Here is a 25,138-nt window from a genome sequence, read left to right as displayed (position 1 = left end):
ATTTAATTTTGTCTAAATGAAAAAAATATTAAAAATTAATTTATATATTATCTTTTTAGGATCAAAATATTCACTTTAAAATTATTAAGACTGATTTAGATAATTATTTTATTAAAAAATAAGCTGAAAATTAATTTATTTATTAAAATAAAATTTTAAAAATTAATCACTCCGCTTTAAAAATTTTTGGGATTGATTTGAATAATTAACCCTAAAATATATTATATATACATACATAGGCGCATAACGTTTTTAGTTATCCATATTTCCCATTATCATAACAAAAATATCTATCTCTATTCCTTCTTCTCTTCTGTTCTCTTCTCTCGCTTAGGTGCGGCACTCAAGAATTTACGCGAGAAATGGAACAAGGGAAGCAGGGAGTGATGGTGGCTAAGGTTTTGCCTCAGCACCTTCAGAACCCCATTGAACAGCTCCAAGGTCGATTCAAGGAGCTTGAGACCCGCTTCCGAGTATGGCTCTCGCGCCAGTCCCTCGCCGTCGAGGCGGCCGTCGTCACGACCACCAGCGCCGCCCAGGGTGCCGCCATAGGTGCCTTCATGGGAACACTCACCGCCGACTCCGCCGCAACTTTTCCCACCCCTCCACCTAACGCCTCTCTCAACCCCCAAGCCATGGCATCTCTCAAGCAAGCTCAGGTTCCTTTTCCCCTTTCTCTCTTTTAGGGTTCTAAAATCGTTGCTTTTAATTTTCCTACCCGGTTATCCTTAGTTGACTTTTTCAATCTAAGTCCTTCTATTTGTTGGTAATTTAATGGTTGAATTTCAATCTTATTGAATGTGTAATCATTCATTCATGTTGACTTAATTAAGTAGGCCAAGGTTTTTCCTTATGGAATATGAAATCTTTAGGTTTTTCATAGAGTTCTTTCTAGAATTGTTGTGTGCAAGTAACATGATTTTGTTTAACTCTGATTGTAGGCTCTTTCTGGAGGTCCTCTAATTCAAGCTCGTAACTTTGCTGTCATGACTGGAGTCAACGCCGGTATTTCGTGTGTGTTGAAAAGGTTAAGGGGCAAGGAAGATGTTCAGTCCAGGTGAGATTTCACATAAGCTCTCTCGTTATTTTAGTGACACTGGCTCAATAAGCTTGTACCTAAAGTTATTTATGGGTGAAATGATACTAGCCTTACTATGGGAAGAATATTTTTGTTCTCGGAAAAGTACATAGCAATAAGTAATTAAGTATCGCCCAATTCTGAATGAGTGAATAAGTGAATTTTAACTTTTAAGCTGTCCATTTGTCATTCTTCCCAAATTAAGGCAAATTCAAATGTCATCAGATTGCCCAAAGGGGGCTAATTAATGATGATGATGATGATTTGTTAAAGTTGTTCAGTAGATATTTGTGTGTGTTTTTGGTTCGAAACTTAGAATACTATATTGATACTAACTTAAATACTCTTGTGGCTTCAAAATATTTGCTAAACTAATTCTAGAGAAAGTGTTCTCGGCCTTTATGCCAAAGTTTTAAATTTCGTTCAGACATAGGGGTGAATGTATATAATGTATTTGAAGGTGTTTTTGATGCTGGTGTTATAATAAACTTGCCAACAGGACAGATATCGACCATTAGAGTCGATGAAATGGCTCTTTCAAGGAGACTATTTGTTTAGCTGTATGCTTTCCCCAACGAAAGCTTTTTATTTACGAATAATGCTATATGACCAACAAAATTTATCATTTTTGGCCAATACATGGCCGAAAAGATATTTTTATACGTGATATCCAAAAAATATGGTGTTGTTTGCACTAAACCCTAAATACTAAATTCTAAACCCTAAATCCTAATAGTATAAAAATAAGATGTTGACAATTTGGCTTATATCGATAAAAAGCGTTTGGTACCCTAACATTTCTCTTTATTCGTTTCCACTTGCTTAATGGTTCTCAATTTTTTTTCCCTCTGGACTTCCTTATTGAAATAAATCTTATGTATTTTTCAGCATGGCGGCAGCTTTTGGTTCTGGGGCCATGTTTTCATTAGTGAGTGGCATGGGTGGACCAAACCAAGCAGCAAATGCCGTCACTTCTGGACTTTTCTTTGCACTTGTTCAGGGTGGACTTTTCCAGGTGGGTGTAAAAATAACTGTATCTTTTCTCTTTAGTTGTGCAAGAAAATATGTCTTTACAAAGGTTTGTTCTGGTCTTTGTTTGTTTTCTATCTCTTCGTGGGTACGATTTTAGGGATAACTCTTGTTTAGGCCTGGTGGTTGTCATCCTACTTGAGCTTCAATTTTTTGTTTTATAGTTGTCTTTGTGGTAAGTTAGATTTGCTTGCCTAAGTTTGCAGATGTTATGTGTTATGTAGGTTTATATTTGGTTTATCCTTGGAGCATGTATATAACTATTCATTAATCATGCAGATAGGACAGAAGTTTTCTCAACCACCTGCTGAAGATATTCACTATATCAAAACAAGAAGCATGCTGCAAAACCTTGGCCTTCAGAGTTATGAGAAGAATTTTAAGAGGGGCTTGTTAACAGACAACACTCTTCCTTTACTCACTGATAGGTAGGAAGTTCAGTCAAGGCATAATTTTATTTTTTTTTTACCTTCTTTTTTTACTTTTTATTTTAGACAAAGTTTTTTATTTTTCTATGATGTGTTTCAGTGCTCTCAGAGATGTAAAGATCCCTCCTGGACCCAGGCTTTTGATTCTTGACCACATAGAGAGGTATGGGTTTCGCTTGATGGCTTGAATGTAGCCATTCCTTATTCCTATGCCTTTCATGACACGCCTAAATGCTGCTCTTTTTACTTTCAGGGACACAGATCTGAAAGAAAAGCGAGGAAGCCGGCGTTGATTTCTTATGAGTAGGAGTTAGCTATCTCCTCCAAAGTTTTAGCGGTTAATAACAGTTGAGAATGATAGTAGGAAGTTTGTGTTTCAAATGAATTTTGTCATTTTTGTTTATTATGCTTTCTATTCCATTGTTGCAGTGTGTACTTTAATAAAATTTGCTCATCTAATCAAATAACTTAAGTTGCTATTGAGGTAAATGGAGTGAAAGTTGATTATGGGGCATGAATGATAAACTCCAATCGGTCGAGAAATTGTTGCCATTGGTTGTAACTTGTAAGTTCTAAAACTTGTTCCTCGAAATGAATGCTCAGAAGTGACGATAATAGCAATGATATTATGAATAGCAAAAAACCGTGTTACAACGTACAAAAGAATACTAGCCAACTAAAACTAGCACATCGAGATGCTTTAGACTCGGTGATTATAAGATCAATGGAGAAAAACATTCGGTTTATGTTTATAAACGATATTACTAGTGATATAAATTGTATTTAAGTGGCATCTTCATTCAGAGTTGTTAGCTTTTGAATTTTGATCATGGTATTATGACCTGCCAACCTGGTTTTGATTTTCGAGCTCTACTTGATATTTCAACTATTTAATGTGTGTAAGCCACTGCTTGGCCAAACAGTGCGACAAGTTTTCTTGCACCGTAGAAATTTAACAATAAGAATTTAAGAAATTTAGAATGATAATGAAACAAATTTTCTTGTACTATAGAAATTTAACAAGAAGAATTTAGGAAATTAAGAATGGCTTGGGTAACACGTGTCATACTTGTTAAAGGCAAAATGTTCAGAAAAAGTATTGGAGAACAACTTATAATTACTCAAGTTTTAACAACTATAATTAATATTTATTTTTTTATTAAAAATAATATGTTTAATATGTTAATGATCAACATTAATTACAAATTTGAAAAATAAAAGTTGTTAAATTTAGCTTCACATTCACGTCGTCTGCATCAAAGAGTACCAACACTAGGCCCGCGATCGCACCACCACCCCTCTTCAGTGTTGTTGCTGTTATGATACCTGCGCCGTCGCCATGTCGCCGGGCAGACCGATCAAACGCACATCGCCAGTTCCCGACTTCATTTAAAATCCAACTCGTCCCATCAACAAGAAATTCAACGTACACACCGCGATTGCATCCCAACCCCACCCTAGTTGTCGTCGTCTCATGCATGCCCCGTCATCATGCCGCCAAACGGCCCGCCCAAATAAGCAGCAATGTGATCAGGGGATTCTCGTAGAGCCATAGTGTTCCACATCCATAGGAGCAAGGTGGAGTTGTTGTCGCTGAAAGAAGTTTGAGAGTGTTGCGTCAATGGAACCATCAATTGGTGAAGAGGGATTGTATGTCACTTCCTATGATATGAGTGATCACTCTAATTGCTTCGAAGTCAATGTCTCGTATTTGAGTGATGATGATACTCAACATGTAGACAAGGTAAGTGGTAGTTTAGTAGTATAATTGGTGTGGATTTTTTTTATACTAGTCTGATGGTACAACTTTGATATATGATGTGTTTTTCATGGATTTTTGTTATGCAAGTTGTATGTTTCATTGCAACTTTATTTAAATTTTTTTTTTGGAGGTATTAAGAGGGATACTCTTGTTTATTATTTGATTTTTCGTAGTAATTTAGTGGATTTTTGTATGTAAATTATTGAATTTTTTGTTTGTTTTACATTTGTGTTCTCAATGAATAAGTGGATGTTGGAAGAGGTTTTTTGGGTGTTGAATAGAGGATGCTTATATCTTTATGTTACACATTTTTAGTTGGATTCGCTTAGCTGTATTAAGATGTTTTCGATTGCTGGTGGAAGAAGTTATAGACGTTATTGAGTTGGAAAATGATGATACGGAGTTGAGTCATAAGGTGTGAATTGTATTTTATTGTTATTATAATACTAATGGAATCCAATTTTTAGGTGTGTGTGGCATTGAATGTTATTTTTTCTGAATGATTTGCAGTTGTTGGATCATACTGGCATTTACCTAGAGAAAATCTCCTATGTAGGATTGCGATTTGATTCGTTGCAGTGGGCACAGGAATTCTATTTGAATTATGCAAAAAAAAAGTTGGGTTAGTCACTAAGATTAGGAACACTAATTTTGACAAGACAAGGAAGGAATTAAGGATATCCATTAACTAATCGATACATTACAATCGAAAAGGTTATTGGGAGTCTCGAGTGAAGGCAGCATCTTAGGTAAAAAAAATAATAATAACCACGAGATGTAGAGCAAGGATGTATGTTATGTTGGATAGGAAGAAAGATAATTGGATGGTGTCAAAATTGGAATTGAAGCATATCCACCCATTTTCTGCTAAGAAATTGGTCTATTACCACGAGTACAAAGAACTGAACATACATTCCAAGTGTGTGATTGATGACAACTATGAGGCTGCATATGGCCTAACAAGACCTACATCGCACTGGTGAATGATGTTAGTGGGTCGTCGAATTTGAGTTACTCAGAAAAGAACGTGAGGAATTATATTACAAGCAATCTCCACTGTGCTAATGATAACGCGGATGTTAAGGAAATGTTGAGCTATTTTTTTGCGAATGAAAGAGATCAACTCGAATTTATTTTATGCAGTAGATATCGACAAAGCTAACAAGTTCAGGAGTGTGCTCTTGGTAGATGCAAGGTGCAGGGCGTGTACGAATATTATAGAGACATGGTGTCGTTTGATACAACATATAGGAGAAACAACTATGTGTGTGTTTGTGTCTCTAGAAACATGGTGTCTCTTGTATGCTCTTTTTGGAGAGTAGATTCTTTGTAAAGCTTTTTCTGATTATACTGAATTTTCGGTTCCATTTTCATCGGATGGTTTATAACTTATTTGGATATTTTATTGGATATCTCTTTTTCATGTTCGATGGATGTTTCTTTTCCTAAGTCAATAGATGTTTGTGATGATGTAGCTAAGTGTTCATGATGGTGCTTTTCACATTTTTGTTTTTGTAGATCTTTATGACAATCGACGAATATGGGTTTCAATCTTTTTCCAAGATGAATTTTGGACAGATATGAGGAGTACTCAAAGAGTGAAAGTATGCACGCTTTTTACGGGATTTTTACATTGCAACAGTGGATTGGTTCAGTTCGTGCATGAGTATGACAATGTATTGGGAACAAGGAGCAAAAGGAAGTGGAGGATGATGCTACAGACTCTAAAGGAGTTATCCCCTATTCATCCAGCTATACAATTGAAAAACAATTTCAACAGGAGTACACAAGCTCTATGTTTAGGGAAGTCCAACAGGAATTCAGGAAAAAAGGCAATTGTTTAATCCGTGGTGTGACACAAGTGGGTGATTCGTTTTGTGTGAACGTGGACGAGCGATACCTATTTTTTGGGGAGTCTAGGTACTGCACCAACAGTGTTGATTTTGACCCTTTGACACACAAGGTTTGGTCTGAGTGCAACATGTTTGAATCAAGAGGTATACTGTGTTGTCATTACCTTGCTGTGTTTTCATATTACAGAGTAGATATAGTATCATCTTGTTATGTTCTTCCTCGATAGAGGAAGAATGTACAGTGCAAGCACACTTACATCAAGAGTAGCTATGACGTGAACCGATCGGATGAAAGCCATAACTTATTTAGAGGATTATGTTCATATTTCTTTAATGTTGCCCAAAATTTCGTGACCTGCGACGAAGAAGCAGCCATGTTGCATTTGGCTCTTGATGATGTCAGGGCCAAACTAGTTGATTATCATACCAACTTGGGATCCAAAAGTGTTGCTGGTACATAGAACAACATAGCCATACAGTATGAGTGCGTGGTTGGTCCAGATGACATTCGAGGTCCTTCAAAGGTGGAAAGTAAGGGTTGGCCGAGATCGAAGAGGTTTAGAGCTAAATTGGATAGATTAATCAAGAAATATATACGAAGAAGGAAGAGAAATACACCTCCGATATGTGTTTAGCATTAGTTAATTTTGGACCCTTTGTTGATATCGCTTTATGGATACAATTAACTTATTTACTTTTTGCGTGATGATTTTTTTCAGGAAAATGATGTAGTACCTTCTCAAAATGTAGTGGTCAGTTCTACTGTTATAACGAATGAATCATAAGAACATGGCGGGTTCATGTCTTTGTTAAACGCGTTTGGAAATAGTTTGAAGAATTTTGATTAGGAACTTGTAAAGATCAGTACTTTGGTTTTTTGAATTTTTTCCTTCTTTTTAACACAATTCTTATGGTATATAGTTTAATAAATAATTTTTAATTGAGAATATATTATTATTTTTGAGTGTGATACACTGATATGATTATACTATTATAAGTTTTCTAAGTTCAAACTTGAAATTAAATCTGCACGAGTTATATAATTTCTATTATGGAGGAAACAACATAGGAGATTTTTTAACTAAGGTTGTGTTTTAAATTTTCAAAGTTATATTTCCAAGTTATTTTGACTAAGACTAGCCAAAACAAATTCCACGAGAATCTCATTAGAAACTCCCACAAGTCTCGATAAGAAACTTCGATTTAAGAAAACAAAAGACACATCCATTGAAAGACACGACCATAAAAGACACCTCTGTTAGAAGATACATTCACAGAAGACACGTCCAAAAAAGATACCTCCCAAAAAGACATGGTCATTAGAAGACACGACAATAGAAGACATATTAACAAAAAACACCTCCATTAGAAAACACATCCATAGATAGACACATCCAAAAGATACATACACATAAGACACAACAAAGGAGGTCATAAACAGAAGACACATCCATAAAAGATGCATCCAAACATTAACTTGTAAAAACAAAGTAAGTGTTTAGCTTTTGCAAGAAGACACATCAATGTTCCAACAGAGGATTCACATCCACAATAGACCCAAGGTCCATGAATTAACCAAAAAAAATTCCACAAGGGTCTCAATAGAAACAGTCACTAATAAGAATATATGAATCCAAAAAAAAAACAGTCAATATGTGTAACACAAGAAAAATATCAAGATGCAACAAAATGTAGCTCAGCATAAGAGGGTATCATAAGACTAGTTAAACAAGAAAGTTCTATGCAACTTTCTTCTTCTCATGTTTATCTCCTTGGTAGGCCTTTTTCTTGGGTAATTTGTCATCCCGCCGAAGCATGCTCTTTGTGCTCAGTGCTATGAACAATGTCCTAACCTCCTTACGTTTGTTCCTTGGATGGTTGCGACGCACATCAGGTTGAGAACGGCTATCAAGGGCCTTCAGTACTTGGTTAATGGCTGAATTATTAGGATCCAAAATGATATTAAACATTATTTTCTTCCTGTATTCCTTCAGGGTGTCCTGCAAGTAAAAATCAATGTTGTATGATGGCATTAGTTAATGACAATCATGTGTGTTTACAGAATCAATTATTCAGCAATAGGATTTAGAAACTTATATAATCTCATTCATGCAGTTTACTGCCTTCAGTCCAATACTCTATGATTTTTATGGCGTAAATGCCACAATCGAAACTAGGTGAATTGAAATAATGGGTTGTATTAGGAGAATAGGTATAGATCTTAAGTAAAATTACAAATTAAGATATTGATAGATTTTGAAGGGGACTCAATTATTTGGCTATATTGGAACAGTGGCGTATGTGCGAGACAAGTCACTTTGAATGGGCTCATACGAGGGATAACCCTTTTAGCTATGTCTTCAATGAGTCTCCCCTGAAAAGCAATTAAAGTTGGAACGTTATACACAATAATACGGGTTAAATAGATTAAGGGAGACATGAGATCTTTTTGTACCACAAATGCATCTATCCTCATCCGTGATATATCAAATTGTTTAGAGTATAAACTATCTAGGATGAACAACCTTTTTTCTGAGACATCGAATGCATACATCCACCAGTGACCAGGTATACATACAGGAAAGAATTACTACAATAATATACATGTGTAACTAGACAGATTATGTACATGGATAAACAAAAATACATCTGGCTTGTTCGGTTGCATTGATATTAGTATTATGTTATACAACAAATAGACTTACCCAGCTTCTCTTTGCAGCTACTGTTTTTGTCAAAATACTTGGTGTCGACAGTAAAGTGTTCATCCAAACCCACATACACAGGAGTTGGCTCGTCCTTAAAGTCCTTTAGATTTTTCGAGAGCATGACCATTTCTTGTGGAAGCAAGACTTGTGAGTGTTGCTAACACGTAATGTAAATATAAGATTGCTATAAAAGTATTAATACCAATATCCCCGGATACAAGTAGTAAAAATGACGCATAAATCTTGATGACACTGAGTCATTGAATGCACAACACATCCATTGCACGACCTACATTACTAAGTTTTCATATATGAATGTCGCCAAAATATGTGATTAAAACAAACTGAAGTGTGTTTGGGTTACATACGTTGTTATTGAGCTAGCGACAGACTTTCAACACGCACAACTCCTCCCTTACCAAGACTGGGTGTGGTATACTATCATACAACTTCAATATCTGCTGGTTACCAAGAGACATGTCTACAACCCATCCTTGGATTCGTTGCTCATCACGTTTAGTGAGTTTTACCCCCCCAAAGTAACAGATGAACGACGCGAGGAGGGGACAGTGTGGATGTTTTTACCAGTTGGATCATTCCAAGTGAGAATGAAGGACACTGTGGAATCGGTGTGTGGCAAGATGAAACTTTTGGAATAATGATTTTTATGGGATTCATGCTAATGGGCTTCGAGTCGTAACATTCTTCAATATATGCCCATATCTTTTTGCACTCTGGATCTCGCTGAAAAAATGTGTCAGGATGACTGTTTTAAAAGGAACTATTGTTAGAGGAGGGTAATCTTTATGGATTTAAAGGAACAGAAACCAAATTATATGCATAATAGCCACAGACAAGTTTCTAGCATCCACTTGCCTTTTGAATTCACAAGAATAGTCATCAAATTCTAAATATTATGCCAATGCTATTGACAGATTCTTGGGTTTAGAAACTTCCGGGTTGGTTGTTTTCTCTAGTGTTTTTTCCTGGCTGATCTTGCCCTTGTCCCTCCCCGTCCTATGATGTTGAGGTGTTCCTGTCTAATCAATTTTTCTGGATAGTCTCTTGCCAATGGGCTCGTCGTCGTCGTCATCCTTGTCAGATGCAACTAAAGGTGCATCTGTGTGCACTGAGCCATTGCTAACCCCCCTGTTATTAAATCCTTGAATTCAAAACACCTAATTAATCATAAAGAAAAACCTCAAATTGCTTTTAAATTAAACAATCAAGGAAAGATACATTAATACAACATGTCATCATACAATTAAAAAAATGGCATCACCAGCTAAATTTAAAGATAAGTTTTATTATACTCACTTTGGTAAATTAAAAACATGCAACTTAAAAATTGTTCAAATGGTAATTTATACTCACTTTTATGGACTGTAAACGTTTTTATGTGCAATGTGAGCCTTTTTTTATTCTAAAAGTTAGGTTCATCATGACCTTACTTGCGCGACCTTTCATGACCTCCCATTATTCTTGCCGGTGCCGATGTAATCCTGTTCGAAAAAAGTAGTTAGTCAGAAGGCACATACAGCAAAGGCACATTCAGGACAGACACATCCATATACTATTGAAATAGAAGACACTACCATTACGGACAAATCCAAGCAAGTGTTAACTGAGGACACATCCATTAATGTCAGATCTATGAAAGACACATGCAATTAATTTTAAAAAAAATGATAGCTTCATTAAAAAAATCTAAGAGACATAAACTAAAACCAGCAACATACATAAAGAAAAAAAGTGCCAGGTGCTGTATGAATCTTTAGGCTTATTTTACTGAATACCTCAAGTTGAAAATTTGATGCCATATCATTGAGTTCCTTGGTAGTCCATGCAGAAAGCTATAGCTTTGGTTCTTGACACTGCTCCAGTTTACCATGCTTTAGTCTCTGAAAATACAATATCTAGGGAGAACACAGACACAAGTTATGTGTCTGGATGTTAAGAAAATTACCAACAAGGCAAACATGCAACCCTTACAAGACTTGTTGTTTTTACGTTGATACTTCTCGATCACCTGTTCTAACCACTTGAAAATATGAAACAGCCAACGAAATCTCCTCGGATCAGAAACATCTAGTATTGTATAGATGTGCCATGACGAGATTATATGTTGCACTGTTGGCACAAAAACATCTTCAGGATCAGTAGGATGAAATGTCGCCTGAACTCCACTCTGTCAGCTATGGTCTCCATAGAGCAGTTGTTGACAAAATCTCGAAGTTATATGATTTTCATTCTGTGGAATTATTTTTTAATGGCCACATGAGTAGCATTCTCGTCATCAAAAGATCGAAAGTTGTCGACTACAATATGGAGGTTTATTAGTTTAAAAGCAACTGTATGATATGGATAAAAAAGAAACCGAACGAATTGGCCCATGGAATGCTGCTTAATACGAAAAGTGATACTCACCACCGGAAGGGATTCTAAAAACACGCTGAAATAGCTCGGCGTTAATGCCGATGTGTCCAGCGTCTACATCCAATGTGCTTGTATCAAGTTTGTAGGACCTTGCCAACGAAACCGTGATGCTTTGCTTCACAGGCCACTTTGGGATTAGCTTCAGGAACCCAAATTCCATTTATTTAATCTCTACTAGATTTGCTTTGGCCTGGTTTCTTTCCAGATCTTTCATCATATCAGCAATGTAACAGGGCAAGTACCTTGTCTCTAATAATTTCTATCAACATAGGAAGCGACCATAAGAAGAAAATAGAGTCACAAATTAAAAGACAATCACATAATAGTGAATGATGTAGTACCGATTTTCCCATTTTGCAAGGTGATTTTCAGCAACACTCCAATAGTTAAGTACTTTCGATGCTGGTTGGGAATGCAAACAAGTTTAACTGAAAAATGTAATCCGATACAAGCATCCAATTAATACTAAATTAAACGCACATTACAACTCAAACAAAAACACCCACATCTAGTTTAGAGAAAACACCTTATTCATTAATCAAATTTCAACTAAACGCTCAGTAAAAAGAGCAAAAAAAATACTCAACACAAGGAACGGTATATCAGTACCAAGAGCAATATCAAATATTTTTAGATAATTTAGACCATTGAACCTATAAATCACTAAATTATAAACCAACACCAATTCAAAAAAAAATTCCAAGATTCAACTTTTCGATTTTCCAAAACTCCCAAAACATTGAGAAAGCATCAATTAAATCCAAGGTACAAGGATAACAAGATATAAAGTCATTCAATAGCACCTCTAAATCAAACGAAAATCAAGGAACACTGAACAAAACTAAATAAATTCGGTTAGTGACAACTATATATATAATCCGAACCATGGAATAGTAAAGAAAAATCAACTTTAATTAGAAGACACATCCAAAAAAATCACTCAGTTAATGGAATTACAAATACTATTTTTTATTCAAAACTCTAAAAAATTACTCTTAGTTATGGGGATAATAACTAGCTATTTTTTCTCCCAAACAGCCTAACAATTATTCCATAGACTATCTTAATGCTTCAAGTTTAATTTGGCCACATTCAAATCTAATTTTAACCCAAAAAGAAAAAAATAAACAAACTTATAACTCTGTTTTTATCCCACAATTGCGAATTCTCTAACCAAAAACAATTACTGACGCATACAAGAGATCTCCAGCAAAACATAATGAACCAGTATCATAGAAGATTAACTTCAATTCATCTAATCTAATCTAACGTCTAATATTACATAAAAGTAACATCAACAAATTCAAAAATGCATCTTATATATTTACCTAATCCTAGTATGTGAACCCTAAACAAATCAACAACATCCTCTAATTACTGAAACCGTGAATTACTACTAACCTGTTAGAGCAGCAACGCCGACGGAGGAGGAAGACGCGTCTTGGAGGCAGTGCTGGTTGCGGCGCTAACTAAGACTGGTCAGGAAGAAGAGACAAAGTGGGATGGTGGTGCTTCAGCAAGACAAGGAGATGTCCGACGTGCTGTGTGTGGAGGCAGAGCATGGGGAGGTGCCATCGAGTGGTCTAGCGGAGAAGGGAACGCATCTTCAATGGAGTGGTGACAGTGACCGGCAGCAGTAGTGGCAGCGTTGCATTGACCTTCCGAAGACTCGCAATTGCTCGCCGATGGAAGCAGGGGCAGCGTTGACCAGGGTTGACACCGGCATTAAAAATGCGTACAAAGAAGGATGTTGGGTGACGCTGCCGCCGATTTTGGGGATGAGGTTGAACGGTGAAAGTTAGAGTTAATTAGGTTTACTATAGGTAATTTGGGTGAATTAAGTTTACTATGGTAATTGGATATGTGACTTTTCTGATGAAATGAACTCTGGAGTCCAGCCTACTAAAAGTTGGTAAAAGTTAGTTGGACTCCCTCTTAATTACCAACAGGATTGAAATATTAAAATCTTTTACATTTTCAATAAACTTTTAAAGTTTTTTAAACACATAAAAAATTTAAAAGTACTACTTTAATTACTTTTAGTATTTTTTATTTTGCATCTTAGCTAATCCCTTTGTTTTAAAGTGTTCAGTAAATGTCTAATAAATATATAACTAGTTTTATATTTTTTGCTAACAAATGTTGTAAGAATATATTTTAAGAAGATTGTAAAAGAAATATTTGACTAAAATTGATTGAAATGATAAATTTGTTAATTTTAATTGCTGAGTTATCAACATTAAGAAGACAAATTTAATACCTTTATAATAGAAAAAATATACACAAAGATCACACGAGTGACAAAATTATTAGCAAAAGATTATTAGCAAAAGTTTTAAGGTGTTTGTTACGGTACGATGATAAATTTATACGTACCGATACGTTTAAAATATAGACAAATAATAATAAGACATGTGGAATTTATTTTCCACGTTAGCATTTAATTTTCTTTTTTAAATATATAGTATATCACCACTTTTACTAAAACACTCTTTTAATTAAATAAAAATAAAAAACATTTATTTATTTAATTTTATAAAAAGACTTAAACATCCTTTTTTTATTTGATTAGACAAAAATACCCTTCTAAATTAATCAAATTTTAGAATTCAATTAATTCTAATTTTATAGTTTCAAATAATTGAAACAATAAAACAAAAACATATTAAAAAAACAAAAAATCAAAATTATTCTTCATATGTGTTAAACAATATTAAAAAAACAAAAAACCAAAATTGTTCTACATCTGGGTTCAGAAACCTTCAGTATTCTTCATCTTCTTCTATCCTCTTCCTATCCTCTCTCTCTGTCTCTTAACCGTTTCCAGTAGGGGTGTCAAAAATCCCCAGCAGGCGGGGATCCCTGCGGGGACCGCCCCAAATGGGGTCCCGATGGTGGGGAATTTTCCCTGTGGGGATGGGGATGGAGATAGGGAGCAAAATTCCCCCGAGACAGGCGCGGGGACCCGAGCGGGGATCCCCGTCCCATCCCCGGTAATTCCCCGAATTGATAAACTTACTTAAATACTCTTACTTTATTTCTAACATAGGGGGTATTTTAGTAATTTCACCCATTAAAAATCTTAACCCTATATTCCCTTCTCACCTTTGTTGTTGCGCCCTCTCTAACTCTCTATTCCCATCCAAACCCCAACTCTCCAGACTCCAGTCACTCACTCACTCTCCACTTTGTTCAAACTTCAAAACCCTCACAGCTAGCCACCGGCCACTCTTGCGTCGTCACCCTAGCAGCTTCACCGCGTCGTTCTCTCTCCTCAGGCACGGCGTCCTTCTCCTCTCCACTTCTGCGTCTGCGTGTTTGCTTCCATTCTCGTCACTATATGTTAACATATTTGTCTCTATTGTTTTAACAGAGAACATGGAGATGTTTGTTGGAAGTTTTATGCCGACAATGAAAGAATATTTGATGTTAAAGACTTTGTTTTATTGCTTTCTTTATAATGGAAGTTGCATTTTAAGATTTTATTTTATGGACTATGATTTGTTATGTTGTATTTCTGGACTTATAATCTTAGATAAGATATGTTTGTGTGTTTGTAATAATATTTTTTAGTTTGTTTTTTTATTTTTTTGATATTTTTTACTATAATTTTCATATGAATGTTAAATATAGGGAGATGGGGAATGGGGCCCCGCGGGGAACGCGGGGAATGCGAGAAACGGGGATCGGGACAATTATCCCCCTATGACGGGGAATGGGGCGGGGACGGGGATTAATTCTGGGGGTGGGGACGGGGAGTAGGGAAGCATCCCCCGCCCCCGCCCTACCCCATTGACATCCCTAGTTTCCAGAAATCTCCTTCTGGAATCCGTCCATCGGAAAGTTCAGAAATTTGCCGTCGTTGGAAGATCAACGCTTCTCCGTCGTTATCTCGGGGTTCGACTCTAGGGTTCATACTTTGGGATCTGATTCGTGGAGAAGGATTCAGCACTTTCCCTCCCCTCTAAAGCACACCAAAATGGCAAAACCCTAGCAATAATTGACTGCATTGAGCTAGGTAGCTAGCCACCCACGGAATTTAAAGAACCTAAAGGAGAAGGAAGGCTAAACCACTCAACTAGGCAAACGCTGCATCTTTCTCCTCTATGGAAGTTCTTTGAATGCCCCTTCGCCCTCCATCGTCGAGCCCCGTCCAGCCGTCGTCGTCCAGCGCCTCTCCCTTTCTGGCAGCCACCGCGTCTTCCTCCACTCCTCCCTGCACTCTGCCACTCTCTATCTGCATCATCAAGAATGGAGACTCTGCCACTCTAATTGATTCCTAAACTCAATGTAAATAACATGAACCATTGAACTAAGACTCTAAATCTATGTCTAGTTGAATTGGAATCAATTGCGTTTTCTTTTGTTTGCCATGATTGGGACTTCCCTTCACAGTCGAAGCCGTCATATCAACAACATGAATCTCATAATTTAGGGGACAACCCTACAATTAGGAAGGGATTGGAGGCAATCACTAGTTCCCTTAATCACTTAGGTGACACCTTTGAGAAGGCTTTTGAGGTAAATTCTCTGTCTTATATGTTTCCACCTTGGAATTGGTTTATGTCCACAGTTCATAACAAGTTACATGGCTTTGTTTGAATTAGTTGGGAAATGTTTCTTCCACGCTTGAAACATCAAACCTGATCTATGTCTATTAATGATGTTTTATTATAGGGTAACAATGTAGTAACATATTGCTTTCAGAAAAAAACAGAATTGTTAACTAGCTGAGACACATAGTTAACCACTAATTTGATTCTTCATTATCTGGTGTATGGGAATTGTATCATTTCAAGTATTGAAACAACATAACATTGTTCATCTCATTGCTGCTTCTCAAATTTCGTCAGGAAGGCCGAATGATCGTGGAGAGCAAGACAGCAGAATTGAAGACTCAAATCCGTCTTAAAGGAAGTCACGAGGACAATGAATCACAACTCAAGGCATCTCGAGAAGTATTGCCAACTATGTAATCGTGTGTTCTTGCCTCACTAAGTGAAGGCACAGACTGTATAAGCTATATCAGAGATGTTAATAGATTTTTTTAGTTTGAATAAGATGGTTCTATGTAGATCAGTAATGACACATTCAACCATTATAAAATCATAAGAAAAATACTAAACCAGAATTTTATTGTCAGAAGTTTATGGTGGAACATCATAATGTTTTTTAACCATTGGATTAATGAGTAGTTTTCAACCTTTTACTCCTTTGAATTATCAACCACTTCTGATAGCATTTCTGAGTAGAAAATTGAGTTTGTAATGACAGTTTAGTTGAATAAAATGTTTATGTTCTTAAGTAACTGAACAAGCATAATTTCACTTTGCTTTGGTTGCAACTTGCAGGTGGCAATGGCAACGGCTGCCAAAGCAAAACTACTTCTTCGCGAGCTAAAAACTGTTAAAGCAGATTTGGCTTTTGCAAAAGCCAGGTGTTCTCAACTAGAAGAAGAAAATAAAATGCTCCGCGACTGTGATACCACTACCACTAAGGGACAGAACCGTGAAGATGATGATATGGTATTGGTTATTTGTTGTTCCCTATTTCAAATTTGATATGACAACACCTATAAAGCACTCATACAGGCATAACAAAATTTGAAAGCATCTTCCAATTTCATGTGTTGTTTTATCTAAACATGAGTTATATGTCTGAGTCTGATAAGTTTATAACCTCATTTCTATTGGAGATTATTTTTTTCATCCCTTCTAGCTTTTACACCATTGCAGGTTTGCCTATCATATACAGCATTGAAAGATAGTTGAAGTGGTACACATTTAGTGGTTGAAGGCAAGAGCTTTCTTTTGCTTCAAGCATACTATGGAATTGTTTATTATATGCATATATACTGACTACCCTTTGTTATGCATATATCCCAAGAACTCATTGTGTTTTTAACAAGAATATGATCATTTAAATATGAAACTTTAGGTCCTATATGGCTATGTTTTTGTAACTTGTACAGATTCGGTTTCAACTGGAGACGCTTCTTGCCGAGAAGGCTCGCTTGGCAGGTGAGAATGAGGTATATGCTAGGAAAAACCATTTCCTAAGGGAGATTGTGGAGTACCATCAGCTGACAATGCAGGATGTAGTGTACCTGGATGATGGCATCGCCAAAGTCTCAGAGGTTTATGACAGCTCGAGTGGGGTGTCCCGTATAACATCTTTCAACCCATCACCATCAGAATCACCTCTTCGAGTGGTTATTCGGAACTCAGAAAGTTCACCTATTCTCCCAAACGAGATGTTAACTGTGATAGAGAAAGATAGTAAGAGAGTATCAGAAAATGAGGCTCCTCTTCCTAGTGGCAGCTTCTCCAAAGTGATATATCTGTTCTCCTTCAAACAATAGCATTTAGTTTAGATGGGGTTCTTCTTGTTTAGAAGCAAGGAAAATGCATGTTTTTCTTTTTTGTAGCATTTATTAATTTGTTTCTATTTTTTACCACTGTGAGGAAGAAGCTGGGTGATATTTCAGGAAACTACACATTTATTTATTTATTTATTTTTGTGTGACTTATGTTCATGGTTTTTGATTGTATTGGCTGATATTGATCTATACAAAGTTATTCTTTTTCTTTCTTTTTGTAACTTCTTGTAATTGAAATTGCACTTTTTTATCTTTATATTAGGGAAGTATTGGTATTCTGATTCAATGCATTAATAGAAGTCAAATTATCATAAGAAGATTAATAAGTTAAATAACAACAAAACCAGCCAGAAATTTTGGATGGTGAATTTTCTAAACAAAAATCCTATATTATATGATACAGTGGTCTTAGAATCAGAATGTTACAAAGTATCAGTAGCAAGTCCAAATCAATTCATTCATTTCTTTTGCATCAGAAGATGCACAACTGCCTCATATTAGAAGTAATTAAAATTCTCTACTAGTAAAATAATATTAACTAGTACAAGTAGCTAACACAAGTTCATATATACTTGTAATTTTTTCATATAATAATACCATATAGGCATTTACGAAAATGATCTCATTTCATGTCCTTTATATACTTTTCAACAATTATCACTGTACTTTAGAAAGACCTAGAACTAACTCAACTCATGTCTCGTATGAAGTATTTAAGTAATAGTGACTGAATTTTCTTTTTTGACCATTCTCTGAAAATTAATCTTTACTGTCATCAGTATTTATTTTGGTCTAGTGAGATGGAGAACCTATTTCATAATTAGACCATTTTTTGAGCTACATACCTATTTCAAGTGACAACCTGGATTATGAAACCACTGTATATTGTTTGATCATAACTTTAGTTATTTATAACTAATCTATAACAAATTAAAGAAGCAATATCACAAGTGAAATGATGTTGATTATTCTTAGTCTCCTTTCTTACAAATAAAGAGAAACAAAATGTTCATCTAATAAATTCAGAATAACCTATAATTAAAAGCATCTTCACATAGTTCTTAATTAAAACTACCGCCTACTAAGTTATAATAATATATAGAAAAGGAAACTATCAGATCAAATGCAATAAAACAAAAACATAAAACTACACAAAGATTGTGTGAAGTGAAGCAACACTCCTTGCGGGTGTGTTTTATAAACCACATTCAGAAATATTTGTCACTTTTACACTATATATGGCAGAAACTGCAGAAATAGACCTTCATTTCTTAATGAAGAGTCATAGACTTACAATGAATTTCCTCTAGCTTACAGGGTCATTATAAGATACACTTAACCTCTTACTAGTACATTATATGAACATGATGCGACCAGTTCAATGTGACTCCTCCGCATTCGACGTTCTCAAAGTGTAACCACGAATGCCTCCGGTGAAATTTTACATGTGTTGTTGGTGTATATATATCAAGGTTGCTTCTTTCAAAAATGTAAAAAGCTTCATAGCAGAAAACATCCTGGCTTGTATTTATAATATCTTAGAATAACTGGAAGAATAAACTAGTAGAACCATCACCAAATGACCTCAAGTCTGCTGGTTTTACCAAAGCCCTGCACAATGGGCAAGTCCTTTCCCTCTCAAACCTGGTAAAATAAGAGAGCAAGCAAATAGAAAGAAATAAAAATGAAAGTAGTAAGAGAGATTGAAGCACTGTAAGATCAGTGAATTTGGCTTCTCTAACGTTCACATTCAACAATCATAGCCACTGATTTGAAAATAACAAACAACAACAAAGCCTTATCCCATTAGGGGTGGTCAGCTACCTTTGAAAATAAAATAATTTAAAAATTTGAAACATACGGAATCCTATATGATAGATAAATATATATATGCAATTTCCTCATCAACGGCTATTATTGCGCATTCTACTACCTAAAGAGCCGGTATACTCTAGAAAAGCAAAATCTAGGACCAAATAACTCTATGCTAAAAATTAAAAAGCATAACATGAAACTTCTAAGTTAAAATCGATAAAGATGAAGTAAACTACTGCTACATTTGAAAATAAAAAAACTCATACATACATGTAACCAAGTGCCAATTCAAAATAAATAACAAAATTAGGGAGACTGAACTATAACTATATGTATTTCAACCAGAAAGTATATAGGTTGTCTCCTTTAAAAAGAACACTAATAGTATTTTCATAAGTCAGAGTTAGATAAGGAAGCTCAATATAGAGCAGCAATATTATATTATTTTCATCCATTGTTCAACTGAACTAAGCTAAAGGTTGTAATCACAAAAAGATGAAACTACAAAAACACTCTTTTTGATATTTATGATAGATAATCAAATATAGGATCCCCAGTGTAGAGGTGGAAGCACCTTGATACCATGACCACCAACAGCTCCCCTGGTAGTTCCCAAGGGGCACGGTATGAGTTCATATCATCCTCCATTACTAAAAATCTATGCCAATACACTTTAAAGAGTTTGCTTTTGCAAGTGCACTTTCCCCTTGTTGAATCCATTACCTAATCTTCAGTCAAATCTTCTCAACTTCTGAACTGACAGCACAGGATAAGTAATCTTAGACTAACTTTTCACATGACAACGAAGAGTTTGTTGTGAAGTCCAAAGCATACAACCCAGATACAAATATTTACAGTGAGAAAGGACCAAGACTGATACAAAATACAAAAACACTGGACTATGTGAAAGGTCTATGCCATAGTTTTTCCAAGATCATCAGAACAATACAGTGGTTAATGTGCCCTTCACTGGACAAGTACAGTCTGCAAGCACCTTGAAGATCCCACTGCTGGTTACAACAGCAGACAGGAGACATTCCATTTAAGTCCCCCCCAATAGACATCAAGCTTGAGAGTTCCAAAAGATTGCCAAACATAAAAGTGGAATGTTCAAGACGCTCAAACGGGCTTCTCTCTTCTTCAACGTGAACCCCAAACACACCCTAATTCTCTTGTGATCATTTATAACAAGGAAAGGAGCACTTTCAGAAACATCAGAGCAAACCTGCATACCAATTAGTTGATTGAACTTCAGCTTGAAGCCTTGAATTATCTAACTGAAAACTTAGAACATACACCACAATGGTAACCAAAAAGAAAAGAATCACTACTGTTAGACAAAAGCACTGGACTTGAAAGTTTTCAACCTCAGAGTTAAGTGTTCAGGTAACAGCACACAATAGTGATTTACTCTTACCTCTCCAAGACACAATATTAACGTAGCACAGTAAAAAATATTCAAACCCTTATATGTACATCATATATAACAATATCAAATTGCAAAGGTCTATTCTAAATTCCGAAGAAATACACACAGGGCAAGAGGTTTGTGGTCAGAGTTTGAAGTAGAACTGGGAGCAGAAAATTGAACTCAGAATGGGAATCGGAGATCAATTCGCAATCCACACAAATATAGCAGGGGAATACATCAAGAAAACACCAATGATGTAAATACATAAAATATAGAGGAAAAAAAGGTTGATCAGAAAAAATTTCTGTCATCTAAATTGATCTTGTAAAACTTCGAAGGATAGAATTGAAACTAATTCATAAGATGTTTAGAGACAATTAAAAATAAAATCTGGATAAAGGAGCTTCAAAAATGAAGAATGTACAAACTTGAGAACCGCACAGATTAATCTAGCACATTAATTGTCAAAACAATTTAAATGTGCATTGACAGTGAAACATGCAAGTTAAAAATTTTGCAACTTTCTTATGCTTGTGTGATTCATACAAGAAAGTTGTAACAGAATATATCATATTACATTTGCAACTACTGGCCAACGAAAACAAGGTCATCATGGTAATGATACAATTTCAAGCTAAATATCATTAAATTAAAGTAACTAATCAAGAGTGCTTAAGAGCTAACTTAACCCTCCTTCATATCAGGAAAAAATCAACCAATTACACAAACAACAATTCTAAAGGCATAACGCCATAACCAGAAGCGATGAAATTTTCTCTATTCTTGCGAGAGAAAACAGGCAAAAAAAAAAGCACATACCTGCTGAATAATGGTAGCAGGAATCGTAGTTGAGTTGGCCAAATAAACCCAAAAGCAGAGAGAAAAAGTTCCATCCTTCACTTCAATTTCAGCTCTTAAATCCTTCAGCAGAGAGTACCCTGCATTCCCTATTGCATCCGTGAACATAATTTCTTCTTTTTTTTTGTTTTTGCTCTCTATAAAACTTTGGTCTCTCAAGCATAGCCTAATTGATTGACAAATTGTGAATGAAACTGAAGTCAATGAAGACGCATTAATCAAATTTAGTTGATTGTACAAAAGAAACCCAAGGTAGAAGCATTCTTTCGTAGTCACAGAGAAATTTAGCATTGTATTCTGTAATTGAGTATTTAAAGCTCCATACCAAGTAAGAAACATACTGACTTTATCTGAATCATTTATGTCGGTCTCACCTCATATTCTTCATGGTTTGGTACAGAATTAAAGAGACAAAATGTATTTGATGTTCTATGATCATCTTAATTCATAGAGGAAAAAAAACAACTGAATTGAACGCTTATCTCAAGCTTAGTTTTGATTCTATCATGCATGTTGTGAATCCGACAGTGGCTACAAACTTGCATTATATATATATATATATAAAAACAAAAGAAAAGAAAGCATCTACACTATGTGACCTTATACCTTTTTAGAAGTTGCAGTTCTTTCGAAGTTGGAGTAACTGGACTAGCTTGTATCTCAATTTTTCCTTCTCCATCTGTTTGTACAATTGAAAAAAGCATGACTGTTGGCACATATTATGTTGATACCCTACCATCTAAATTGAGTTGCTTCATATGATTGTAGATATTATACAACAATTGCAGCCATATGACACAGCATGTATACTTTGAAGGCAAAATCCAATCTTAAAGTGTACCACTTCAATAACTAACAAAATTTTGGTTAAATTATTACTTTACTTGGCTTATGTTGAAAATAATCAAACAGCTTTAGACTAATAAAGACCCTACTAAATTAACTGGTCAAGAACATTTGTATCCCAGGACAACTCTTTTGTTCAACGGAAAATATCATAATTTAATCTTTCAATTTGTCAAGTCATTGTGAAAAGAAAAGTACACCATTGGCAAGCAAGTTCTCACCCATGCAGTGTTGCCATCAATGGAACTCTCTGTATCCAAACTGTTCATATTATCATTATAAACTTAGTTATCCTTGGGAAACTCATAGAAAGACCAACTTATTGACTAGTCTTCTAGATAAGGGATAAAATTAGAGTTCAATCCCACTAAAGAGTGTCTGATTTTTCCTCCATCACCCCAAAATATAACAAGTTAAAAAATAAATTAAAATTTTTTTGTTGTTGTTGCCAAAATTTATATATAAAGAAAACAGATTACTAAACCTATGATAGCTCACTTTCGGTTCTAAGCTCTGCAGTATCAATGTGGCCATTTTCAATTGACATTGCAAGCCCATCAAACACTTCCAATTTCTTGATCAAACCTTGATCATAAATATTTGAATTATCTAGGTACACAAACAGCTTTCTCTTTAACTAGATACGCATTAAATACTCACTCTCCAAGTAAGGAACACAAAAAAGTAAATAGAAAAGGAAGCAATAAGGAAGATGTAATTCTTTGTACTAGTATTATCAGTGATATATTTCTTACAAGGGAAAAGAAGTAGAGCCAATTGGGTCTCAATTGCTCAAGTAAGTAGGGAGAAAAGAAACCGAAGTATTAAAGAAAAATAAGAGGGAAAGGGCGACCATTCACATCAACTAAACACACCCTTCCTGATATCTTATTCTCCTATTAATACCATCAACCTATTACAAAATCATCATGTTCTGGGTGGGATCCTCAAATCCTAGCACTGTGGCGGATCTCCTTGATTTCAACTTCTTTCTCCACGTGTCCACCAATAGAGAATAGTTCAATATTAACGGGTATTTTCAGCTCCTGAGTTACAGAGAGGTGTGACGCTATCCAATTGAGAATAGCCTTGAGTAATTACACTTCACATACATATCACAATGATATTCTAAGTGTATCATATTTATAATCCAATGATACTCTTACTTCTAATTTGACAAACAGTACACTTGCATATCTTACTTATTGGTTTTTAACACAAGAACAAAATCAGAATACAGAACATAATAACTCAACAATTATATGAAAATTAAAAAAGGAACAAAAGAACTAAACTATCCTCATACATTAACACCAAAACTAATTTCAATTCTCAATCAATTGATTCAGCGCAAAATTAGCTTCTTAAGAGAATAAAATTAACTCAAGAACAGAACAGAAAAACAAATAGAAGCAGTGAAAAATCAGACCAAAAAAATCAAGAACCAACCTGAGTCAGAGGCTCCATTCTTGATGATGCAGACAGAGAGTGGCAGAGTGCAGGGAAGAGTGGAGGAAGACGCGGTGGCTGCCAGAAAGAGAGAGGCGCTGGACGGGGCTCCACGATGGAGGGCGAAGGGGCATTCAAAGAACTTCCATAGAGGAGAAAGACGCAGAGTTTGCCAGTTGAGTGGTTTAGCCTTCTTTCTTTTTTTAGGTTCTTTAAATTTTGTGGATGGCTAGCTACTAAAATCAACGCAGTCAATTATTGTTAGGGTTTTGTTATTTTGGTGTGCTTCAGAGGGGAGAGGAACACGAATGATATTAAGAGAAGATGAAGAATAGATTAATTTTTTATTTTTTTATATGTTATGCTTTGCTTCGGAGAGGGATGAATGATTAGGGAAATTGAAGAAGAATGATTGATTTTTGTTTTTTTAATATGTTTTTGTTTTGTTATTTAAATGAATTGAAACTAAAAAATTAGGATTAATTGAATTCAAAAATTTGATTTAGTAGACATCTAACCCGGTTCCTGTTCATTTTAAATTAGGACAACGCGATCCCTCACTAAAAAAGTAACCCACGCCGGTCCCTGTCCATAGACGGGGATACATGGGAGCGCGATGAGTTATTTTAAGCATAGACAGAGATTGGCGTGGGTTACTTTTTTGGTGAGGAATCGCGTTGTCCTAATTTGATATGGACAGGGACTGGGTTGAACAACATTTAATATTTTTAATAATTATGTAAAATTAAAAAATAATTAATTTAAGTGAGTAAATATAAAATAAAAAATTAAATATAAAATTACTCATTAGAATAAAAAGACAAAAGTGTAAAGAAATTTTAAATTTTACATCAGTAAAAGAGTTAATAAGATAAAGTTATTAATTAGGATATGTCTAATAAGTTATTATATATTTATAAAAAGGCATATATAATCTCAAAAGTCATATTGGCCTGGTGGTTACAAATTTGTTAATTTTTCAGGAGTGCCAGGTTGTCGATCTGCCGGGCCGAAACTTTTTATTTTTTTTATTAAATAAAAGAGTTGTTACTATTATAAAATTAATAACTATAGAATTTTTAAACA

At 35.2% G+C, this 25,138-nt stretch overlaps 3 protein-coding genes across 4 annotated transcripts; 2 read left to right on the top strand and 1 right to left on the bottom strand.

Moving 5' to 3' along the window:
• The first annotated feature begins 258 nt into the window (after nucleotides 1-258).
• LOC107470177 (chloroplastic import inner membrane translocase subunit HP30-2) lies at nucleotides 259-3,087 on the top strand. The gene is made up of 6 exons (XM_016089562.3): nucleotides 259-659; nucleotides 942-1,057; nucleotides 1,967-2,093; nucleotides 2,387-2,535; nucleotides 2,636-2,698; nucleotides 2,789-3,087. Exons 1-6 carry the CDS (start codon nucleotides 363-365, stop codon nucleotides 2,826-2,828), a joined length of 792 nt encoding a protein of 263 aa, XP_015945048.1. The 5' UTR covers nucleotides 259-362; the 3' UTR covers nucleotides 2,829-3,087.
• A 12,026-nt stretch (nucleotides 3,088-15,113) lies between these two features.
• LOC107470159 (uncharacterized) lies at nucleotides 15,114-17,843 on the top strand. 2 transcript variants are annotated; one of them, XM_052255872.1, is made up of 5 exons: nucleotides 15,114-15,584; nucleotides 15,690-15,815; nucleotides 16,148-16,266; nucleotides 16,646-16,819; nucleotides 17,266-17,843. In XM_052255872.1, exons 4-5 carry the CDS (start codon nucleotides 16,652-16,654, stop codon nucleotides 17,653-17,655), a joined length of 558 nt encoding a protein of 185 aa, XP_052111832.1. In that variant the 5' UTR covers nucleotides 15,114-15,584; nucleotides 15,690-15,815; nucleotides 16,148-16,266; nucleotides 16,646-16,651; the 3' UTR covers nucleotides 17,656-17,843. The 2 variants fall into 2 exon arrangements, with proteins under 2 accessions (XP_052111832.1, XP_052111833.1); XM_052255873.1 differs by lacking the exons at nucleotides 15,114-15,584; nucleotides 15,690-15,815 and having other exon boundaries at nucleotides 16,216-16,272.
• Nucleotides 17,844-19,891: 2,048 nt separating this feature from the next.
• On the bottom strand, nucleotides 19,892-24,585 carry LOC107470175 (uncharacterized). The gene is made up of 5 exons (XM_016089560.3): nucleotides 24,571-24,585; nucleotides 24,053-24,281; nucleotides 22,364-22,436; nucleotides 21,719-21,923; nucleotides 19,892-20,713 (listed from the first exon to the last, which is right to left on the bottom strand). Exons 1-5 carry the CDS (start codon nucleotides 24,583-24,585, stop codon nucleotides 20,552-20,554), a joined length of 684 nt encoding a protein of 227 aa, XP_015945046.2. The 3' UTR covers nucleotides 19,892-20,551.
• Between the last annotated feature and the right edge of the window lie 553 nt (nucleotides 24,586-25,138).

This window comes from Arachis duranensis, chromosome 10, assembly GCF_000817695.3.
Source record: "Arachis duranensis cultivar V14167 chromosome 10, aradu.V14167.gnm2.J7QH, whole genome shotgun sequence".
In the NCBI taxonomy this organism is placed as follows: domain Eukaryota; kingdom Viridiplantae; phylum Streptophyta; class Magnoliopsida; order Fabales; family Fabaceae; genus Arachis; species Arachis duranensis.
The sequence above is the reverse complement of the archived record's forward strand: the minus strand, read 5'-3'. Positions and strand labels throughout refer to the sequence as shown.

Bases quoted from the DNA above. Each gene is read 5' to 3' on its own strand.
- LOC107470175 (XM_016089560.3), bottom strand. The intron at 22,437-24,052 runs GTTGGTTCTTGA...TTGTACAAACAG, and splicing joins GAATGGAGCCTCTGACTCAG to ATGGAGAAGGAAAAATTGAG. The intron at 20,714-21,718 runs GTATGTGCTTTT...ATTGGTATGCAG, and splicing joins CTGCTACCATTATTCAGCAG to GTTTGCTCTGATGTTTCTGA.
- LOC107470177 (XM_016089562.3), top strand. From the start codon at position 363: ATGGAACAAGGGAAGCAGGGAGTGATGGTGGCTAAGGTTTTGCCTCAG. The intron at 660-941 runs GTTCCTTTTCCC...CTCTGATTGTAG, and splicing joins CATCTCTCAAGCAAGCTCAG to GCTCTTTCTGGAGGTCCTCT. The intron at 2,094-2,386 runs GTGGGTGTAAAA...TTAATCATGCAG, and splicing joins TTCAGGGTGGACTTTTCCAG to ATAGGACAGAAGTTTTCTCA.
- LOC107470159 (XM_052255872.1), top strand. From the start codon at position 16,652: ATGGCAACGGCTGCCAAAGCAAAACTACTTCTTCGCGAGCTAAAAACT. The intron at 16,820-17,265 runs GTATTGGTTATT...TAACTTGTACAG, and splicing joins ACCGTGAAGATGATGATATG to ATTCGGTTTCAACTGGAGAC.